Source organism: Xyrauchen texanus, chromosome 14 (assembly GCF_025860055.1).
Source record: "Xyrauchen texanus isolate HMW12.3.18 chromosome 14, RBS_HiC_50CHRs, whole genome shotgun sequence".
NCBI classification, from domain to species: Eukaryota; Metazoa; Chordata; class Actinopteri; order Cypriniformes; family Catostomidae; genus Xyrauchen; species Xyrauchen texanus.
Window position 1 is genome coordinate 4,036,711 of NC_068289.1, and position 9,268 is coordinate 4,045,978.

Below are 9,268 nucleotides of genomic sequence, written 5' to 3' on the forward strand. Positions count from 1 at the left end.
TTACACTCATACTGAATTGCATCCCATGCAGAAATGCTGATGCATCAAGCTGGCCCAGAGTTCAGGCCACATTCTTGAGAGATAGCTGGGATGGCATTTGATTGCCCCATCAAAAGAACAAGCCTCTTATGTAACGAAGCGACCTCCTCTATGTATTATGTGTGTGTGCCATTGTGTATATGTGTGTGTCTGCCACCTTCTCAGCTCCAGTGCGGATTTGCTGGACGGGGGAATGCCTCCCTCTGCCTGGCTCCTTATAGTGCCGGCGGGAGGCAGGAATTCTGTCCGAGTGGTACGGACATCGCCGCTGGAGACTACAAACACGGAGCTCTCCCTTTAAACAAGGTCTCATGATCGACAACTCTTTCAATTAGTTGTCCAGTCGTGGAGGGTCAAGGCGAACCCACGTCCTCCCACACTTAAAGCAAGTGCGCTGAGTGACGTTGGAGCAAAGTGAACATCACTGAAAGGTCTCGAGGACACGCAGCTGGCACTTAAAGAATTCTCATAGAGGACGAGCCAACAGGTTAGATACTCATAATAGAAATAATAATAATTTCAAGCAATTCAGCAATTCTATATAGATCAATCAGGACTTTTTTGAGATCTTGAATGACAACATCAGTTTAGGAAGTATTTCTGTAAATGTTTAATTGGCATGTTTCTGTATTGTCATTCACCGAAATTTCATATTGCAGGCTATTAATATTGTTTACCAAGTTTTTTTTTTTAAATTTTGGGCAATATAGACTTACCTTTTATATTCCTTCAGAGTAATCTAACAGCTCTTTCAACTCGCAGCCAGACTATTATACATATATTATAGGAATATTACAATTTAAATAATGTGTAATAGAATGTTACTGTTACTTTGTAACTATTCAAGAGCGTAGCAGCCGTGGGGGACGTGAGAGACACGTCCCCCTCACTCTATAAAAAGGAGATTTTAGTTCCTCGCACTTTTCCACGCTAAACCCATACTGAGTCCAAATGGTGGATTTGTATTCAGTATTCTTTGCATTTTGTTACTTTGGGCTGATGAACGAGCATCCAGCCAATCACAGGTGAGTTTCATGAGCCGAAACAACCCTTACGTAACAGGCCGTCAATCAGACACTCTAATCAACACGGCTCCATAAAGTTGCTTTCAACGACGCTCATTTATCCATGTTTTTTATCAGCATTGATGTTAATCTAAATGTATAATCTAGGGATGAAAACACAAATGAGAGTTATTTATGTGAAATGCACTGCAGAAAAATATAAACAAAGGACGATACTTCTTTTAAGCACACATTGTAAGTGGAGTTTATGAGTCTTCATTAAGTTATGCTTTTTACATGATGTTTGTGAGGTAATAGTTTGATCGGTTGTTTTTGCCAATTTAAGCAGATTACAAAATCTGTGTTAAATGTGAAAAGATGTTTTTCATATCAGCTCCTGTTTTTTACCTCTATGCTGGTGTGCAGTTGACTGTAGGAAAAAGATAGATCTGCTGTGTTTGAACATGTATTTGACTGAAGTGAATAGAAATGTAGAAACGCTTTTTTATACATGAAAACGTACAGACGTTATTGAAACGTATTATAATTATTATAAGACTATTATTGATGTCTTTTGATAAAACTCAACTAAAGTCACTTTGTAGGTCTGTAGATGTAAATGTTCCTGCTCGTCCTGCTCCGAAAGTGATTTGAACCTACGTCTCTGGTGTGGGAAGCAGGTGCGCTAACAAGGAGGCTAAAGGCTACAGCCTTTAGCATCAGTCGCTATTGCGCCTCTTGAGGCCATATTTTGTCCCCCCTAAAATATCATTAAAATATGTGTATTGTAAATAATATAATGATATATTCTTAAAATAATTGTTTAAGAAATAAAATAATACATATGCAACAACAACAAAAAACCTTGGTGCCCCCTTCAAAAATTGCTCTTGAGAATTGTTATGTTTATTGTCCCCCCCAACATTTTGATGACATTTTCGCCCCTGCACTCACCCTCCTAAACCTCACTCCCATCCGGTACACAGCACCTCTGTAACCGGTCCTGCTCGATCTGCTCCGAACAGGATTTGAACTGGCGTCTCCAGTGTGGGAGGTGGTCGCACTAACAAGGAGGCTAAAGGCTACAGCCTCTAGCGTCAGTGGCTAGTGCACCTCTTGAGGTCAGGGGAGTGAGGTTTACACTCTGCACAGCTACCATTACATAAATATACACATTTTAAAGGATTACATTTTGGGGGCCTGGGTAGCGAGTATTGATGGTGACTACCACCCCTGGAGTCACAAGATCGAATCCAGGGCGTGCTGAGTGACTCCAGCAAGACTCCAAAGCAACTACATTAGCCCAGTTGCTAGGGAGGGTAGAGTCACATAGGGTAACCTCCTCATGGTCACAATTAGTGGTTCTAGCTCTCAATGGGGCGTGTGGTAAGTTGTGCATGGATCACAGAGAATAGCATGAGCCTCCACATGTGGAGTCTCCGCAGTGTCATGCACAACAAGCCATGTGATAAGATGCACAGATTGACTATCTCAGAAGCGGAGGCAAGTGAGACTTGTCCCCCTCCAGTTGATTGAGGTAACCGCGCCACCATGAGGGTCTACTAAGTAGTGGGAATTTGGCATTCCTAATTGGGAGAAAAAAGGGATGAAATTAAATGATAAAAAAAGGATTAAAATTTTCTTTTGATCGTTGATTCAGTGACTAACTTGTTTCACACAGGACACTCTTTTATCACCACCTTCTGGCATCACCAGGAATGGTCACTGAATCATTAAATGGATCTGAATGAATTTTGGTGAATGTAGTCAAAACACTCAAGACACTTGGATACATATAAATCCCACAATGCACAGGAACAGAGTAAAAAATAAAATCACAAGCCACCTACTGACAGCTGCCCCCCCTCTCCCCTCCAGGTTTTGACTTGTTGATCCTCTGATCTGACATCATGCATCAGCTGTCTGTGACTTCCCTGTTTGTCTGCCTGTGGCTAGTGGAGCACAGCCATTGCAACAGTAGCTTGGGCAACAGCCTCAATGATCTTCACACACAGTTTGGTGTCAGCCTCTACCAAACACTTACTGAGACAGAGAACAACTCCAACCTGATCGTGTCTCCAGCCAGCGTCTCACTGTGTCTGGGCCTTCTGCAGTTAGGTGCAAGAGGGAACACTCTAGCACAGCTTGATGGGACTCTGGGTTATGATGTAAACGGTAAGAGCCTGACTCTCCTTGGCACACCCTCATATTATTTCAGACTTGTGTGACTTTATTTCTTCCATGGAACACAAATGGAGAGGTTTTGAAGAATCTTCATGCTGCTCTCTTTCATACAGTTAAAGCAGATTTGGACCAGGGGCTGTCAAGCTCCAAAAAGGACATAAAAGCATCATAAAATAGTCCATATGACTCATGCACAGAAGCAATATATTCTGAGTATTCTGAAGCTATACGATAGCTTTGTGTGAGGAACACACTTAAAAGTAAAGTTGAAGTTGAAAACTTTTGCCATTAGCATCACCAAACAGAATTGCAAAAATAAATATAGTTTTCAAACTGCTTTTTCGAACACTCCCCCTGTTTGCCATTGATCAAAAAACAGGTAGTCAATGTTGCTGTGTTGGGCTGGACGGGTCACTCAAAACAAAAAGAGCAATTTTTATAGCGCCACAGATGCACAGTGTTTATAGTCTATGAGTAAATGAACTTACAAATTGCTTATAGTTGTCTCTGCATAATAAGGTGGGATAGTTTAAAGTATTTAACATCGATTCTTCACTCTTCAGCCTTCAATGTGCTGTAAGCTATTTTTGCCATTTTGGAACTTCCTCAAGACTAGCTGTTGGGGCAGGACACCGTTCCGGCACTTGCACGAGCATTTAATGGGCTGCCCTGTGAACGCACAATGATTGACAGGCAGGAAGTGTTTTTATTGGCTATACATATAATCTGGCCGCGGCCCGCAAACATCTTTTCCTCCACTGTTTACAGAGACAGGTGTGATATTTTATGGCACCTATTTCAGTGATATCTGACAGGTAATGAAGGCGTTTCCTGCATGTCATTTCACCCTTAAAGCAATATTCTGGGTTCAATACAAGTTAAGCTCAATTGACAGCATTTGTGGCATAATACTGATTACCACAAAAGTTCATTGTGACTTGCTTCACCACCTTTCTTTATAAAAAATCAAAACCCGTGGGTTGTTTGAGGCACTTACAATGGAAGTGAATAGTGAAAATCTGTTAACATTAAAAAACTCACTATTTCAAACGTATGGCCACAAGACGTAAACAATATGTACGTTAACATGATTTTAGTGCGATAAAATGCATTACTAACCTTTTCTGTGTAAAGTTATGGCCAGTTTTACAACTTTGTTGCCATGAGGATGCAATGTGAACAAACCCTAAATCCCTAAAAAAGATTTAAACAACTTTACAGCTCAAATAGTGTAAGAGTTTTAACAGAAGAATTAATGTAAGTGCATTTATCACATTTAAGCTTCACATTTCTGCCTTTAAACCCTACAAAAATTGGCCCCATTCACTTCCATTTTAAGTGCCTCTCTGTGACCTTAATTTATGCTTCTTCTTTTTGTGTGTGTGTGTGTGTGTGTGTGTGTGTGTGTGTGTGTGTGCGTGTTTTTGTGATTTACGAGGACAATTTTGAAAGTTACAAATTAGTAATTACAAGGGTATTATGCTATAAATGTGATTTATGAGGATATTTCTAGTGTCCCCATAATAATTCAAATCGCTTAAAAATCATACTAAACAATGTTTTATTGAAAATGTAAAAATGCAGAAGGTTTTCTGTGAGGGTTAGGTTTAGGGGTTGTGTTAGGTTTAGAGGATAGAATCTATAGTTTGTACAGTATAAAAGTCATTATGTCTATGGAAAGTCCTCATAATGATAGGTAGACCAACATGTGTGTGTGTGTGTGTGTGTGTGTGTGTGTGTGTGTGTGTGTGTGTGTGTGTGTGTGTGTGTGTGTGTGTGTGTGTGTGTGTGTGTGTTAATAAACATTGTGCCACAAATGCTGTCGATTGAACTTAACTTGTATTGAACCTGGAATAAAATCTTGCGTGACAGCCGTGGTTACTATTCACTTTCTTTGTTTTTGAAAGAGCTCTTGGACATTCTGCCATAAATTACTAATTTTGTGTTCCCCAGAAGAAATAAAGTCATTTCAAAAAGACATGAGGTATGAGTAAATAATGGCAGAATTTTCATTTTTGGATGAATTACTACTTTAAAACAATTTGAGAGATGAAACATGAGAGCGTTCATGTATCACTTGTATCGTGCATGTTGGTGTGCTAATGACAAATATTAACTAAACATTTCGGTTATGATGATACAGCAGTCATGACAATATAGTGGTCTCTTCATAGATGCTCGTGTGCAGGATATTCTGTCATGGCCACAAGGTGACCTGGGTAATTCCAGTAAGGGTGTGCGGCTCGAGCTTGCTAATGCCTTATATGTCCAAAGTGGTGTGAAACTCCTGCCAGAGTTTACTCAGCATGCCTTGGGATGGGCTAACAATAGCCTACTGAGTGTAAACTTCATTAATTCCAACAACACTCAGCTACAGCAATGGGCACGCTACCATAGTAAAGGTGAGTTATGTATTTATTTATTTGTTTAGATTATGTGAGTGTTTCATTTCAGTATGTATAATGCCATAGTCATATCACTATTTGCACTTCTGGTTAGATGCTAACTGCTTTTCATTAGCTCTGTTTTAAACTTAGTGTATATACTAGATGTATACAGTATGTGTATAGTGTAAATATTTAAGTATGATTCAAATTGTGTTTAAAATATGACAAAAACATAAAGAGACTGTTACGTGCATAGACATGGTGGTCTTTAAATTATTGCATTTACGTAGTTTGCCTGTTTGGTTACATCTATAGTTAAATGTAATTCATCTTATTTCTAAAGCTGATGACCACCTTCAGGCTAAAGAGGAGCTACCACAGTCTGGTGATCCACAAGAAGAGGCCTCCAGGCAGGATATATTGCCACACATGACTCTACTGAGTACAGTGGTTTTCCATGGAGCCTGGCAGAAACAATTCCTCTTCACAGAGACTCAAAACCTGCCCTTCACCCTCTCTGATGGCAGCACAGTCAAAGTGCCAATGATGTACCAGTCAACTGAAGTCAACTATGGTAAGGGAAGGAGCAAAACAAAAACATCAGTAGTTCACTGATCTGCGCTAAGAGGCATTTATGGAAAAGACAGCATCTCCAATCACACAATGCTTTTATATATTTTTTAGAAGTGCTATTCTATGTGGACTATGGTTGATTGATATAAATATTCACTGAGCACTTTATAGGAACACTATGGTCCTAATAAAGTACCTCACATTGTCTTCTGCTGTTGTAGCCCATCTGCCCCAAGGTTCGACTAGTTGTGCATTCTAAGATGCTATTCTGCTCAATTGTACAGAGTGGTTATCTGAGTGGTCGCTTATCTGTTAGCATTAGCCAGTCTGGCCATTCTCCGTTGACCTCTCTCCAGGCATATCCATCCACAGAACCATTTTTGGCACCATTCTGAGTAAACCCTAGAGACTGTTTTGTGTGAAAATCCCAGCAGTTATAGAAGTACTCAAATGAGCCTGTCTAGCATCAATAATCATGCATGATTTATGCATCGCACTGCTGCCACACGATTGGCTGATTAGATTTTTGCATAAATAAGTAGGTGTACAAGTCTTCCTAATAAAGTGATCAGTGAGTGTATAAACATTTTCAGCATTACAGTGTTAAAGAAATGCTTCCGTCATATTAATGAACGTTACGTAAATAATGAAGTGCCCTCAATTTATCTGTCCACCTCTATTGTCTGCTCACAGGACAGTTTCGCCTGCCTTCAGATCAGCAATACACTGTATTGGAGCTACCATACCTGGATCGCTCACTCAGGCTGTTGGTGGCATTACCTGGGGACAGAAAGACCCCTCTATCACAGCTGGAATCACAGCTCACATCCCGTGCTGTGGGACTTTGGGATACTGGATTAAGACGAACCAAAATGGATATCTTTTTGCCCAGGTAACACTGTGATAAAATACATCATGTAAAATGTACTGTAATTTCATACATACGGGGGTTTAACATCAGTGGAATACACTGCTGTTGTGTGTATTTCAGGTTTAAAATGCAGAGCAGGTTCAATCTGAAGGCTGTTCTACAGTCTCTTGGTATCTCCGACATCTTCAGTCCTTCAGCAGCAGATTTTAGAGGGATCTCAGGTAGTGTTATTGAACACAGACATTCAGTTTATTTTTGTTTGATATAAAGCCATTACACTGGGGAATTAACTGTATGAGCATTTAATAGAGCCCTACTAGTCTTTAGCTTGAAGCTAGTAAGCTTGTAGCCTGAGAAGTGAAACTTTACCGTCGATATTTCTACAGATGGGGAAGGACTTTTTGTATCAGAGGCTTTCCATGAGGCAAAAATAGAGGTGACAGAGGAAGGGACAAAAGCAGCTTCAGTCACAGGTAAGACCCTGACAGATTTGCTTGGGGGTGATGGTTGGTAGGAGTTGGAAATGAGAGTATTGTTTGGGAGCAGCTTATTAGAGATGATTGAATATTAATCGGCATATGTGTTTTTTGTCTTTTTGTCTCAGGCTTTGAAATAGGAATTTGATATTGCACTTAGCACAGCTTGTCCTTCTAGAGCATTGCACCTAAATAAAAATGTACATTTGTTCTTAGGAGTTACACTTCTCACATCTCACACTTCCTGTTTACTGCAGCATTGTAGTATTTGATTTAAGTGAACATGTGTGATACAGCTGAACTGTCCGTTAGACCACTGGTAAATAGGATGGACTGTTGATCGGGATGCAGGATCAGTTCCTCCGGCATGTTTGCAGCATCTCAATGCTCCACTTTGTAGCCACAGATATTAAGGCTGAAGTTGGACCTACATTTCACTTGGAGAGTGTATTCTTAGAGCTTAACCACTCGCTCTTGTCTCTTTCTTCTTTAGCAATGGTGCTATTGAAAAGATCTCGTGCAGCAGTTTTTAAAGCAGATAGGCCATTTCTCTTCATCTTACGTCAAATCAGCACAGGTAAATACTAAAAACTAGACAGATGCATGAAATCTGCTTGGCTTCAACATATGTCGGTCTGCAGATATAAGACATGATTGAGGTTCATTGTTGGGATTTTATTCCACAGGTTTATTGCTGTTTATAGGTCGAGTGTTGAATCCAGCAGAACAGATGTCTTGAGAAGACACATGCAATGACATCTGCTTGAAATAATGAACACACACACACACAGGAGTCCTACATTTATAAACACTTTAATCCATGTGATTTTGCCAACTCAGCACACCCCAACATCCCTCATGGGAATACAGGGTGAGAGGAATATCTGGGGACCATTAGGAGGGTCCACTGACACTTCAGGAAGAGGGACAAGACTTTTGTACATATCTGTAAATAAAATTTTATTACATAAGGGTTTTTTGCACTTCAAAGTGTCTGCTGTCATTTATTTCCTCTACGCTCAATAAATTCTCTTATTTCCGGTGGAATTGTTTTGGTTACCATCGGTTACTGATTTCATGGATTTAAATTCAGTAGATCCCAAAGATTTTCAACTTTAAACCCATGATGTTGTTTACCCACATGCAGATTGTCATTTTTAAGTACATTTAGTGGATTATGAATTCAAAAGTATAATATTTAACCCTTGTGCATTGTTCAAATTCACTACCCTTTCGTTATGTTCGTGGCTGAAAACAGCCACTACTTTAAACTGCTGTAAAAATGTATCAGATAAATATTTTTTTCACATTTTTTGGCATAAATCTAATAATCAACCTCAGTCCTGTTCAAAACTACTAAAGGTTTAAAAAAAAAAAAATCAGGATTTTAATTCTTTAATTGCCAAATTCATAAATGATGTCACTGATTTGGGGGAAAAAACATACAAAATGACGTATTTTCAATATAAAATGTGATTGTGGACTGGATTTTTTTTTTACCTTTTATCACAGTCTTGGACATGTCAAAGATTAGAAACAACATTGGTTTTGATGCATTGTTAGTTTTTGTGCAGCATCAGATTTTAACTTTTTCTCCCGCATTTACTGTTCGTGGCTGTTTTTGCCCCATTGACTTCCATTATAACCACATTTTTTGATTGCAAAGCCATGACACCATATAATCATGCATTTTTGATTGTTTGTGGTTTTCCCTGTTGGGAAGAGGAAAAATTA

At 39.4% G+C, this 9,268-nt stretch overlaps 1 protein-coding gene across 1 annotated transcript; it reads left to right on the top strand.

Moving 5' to 3' along the window:
* The first annotated feature begins 224 nt into the window (after positions 1 to 224).
* On the top strand, positions 225 to 8,502 carry LOC127655291 (probable serpin E3). The gene is made up of 9 exons (XM_052143017.1): positions 225 to 526; positions 2,922 to 3,218; positions 5,402 to 5,629; positions 5,958 to 6,188; positions 6,881 to 7,079; positions 7,179 to 7,279; positions 7,445 to 7,531; positions 8,028 to 8,111; positions 8,221 to 8,502. Exons 2-9 carry the CDS (start codon positions 2,954 to 2,956, stop codon positions 8,271 to 8,273), a joined length of 1,248 nt encoding a protein of 415 aa, XP_051998977.1. The 5' UTR covers positions 225 to 526; positions 2,922 to 2,953; the 3' UTR covers positions 8,274 to 8,502.
* The last annotated feature ends 766 nt before the right edge of the window (positions 8,503 to 9,268 follow it).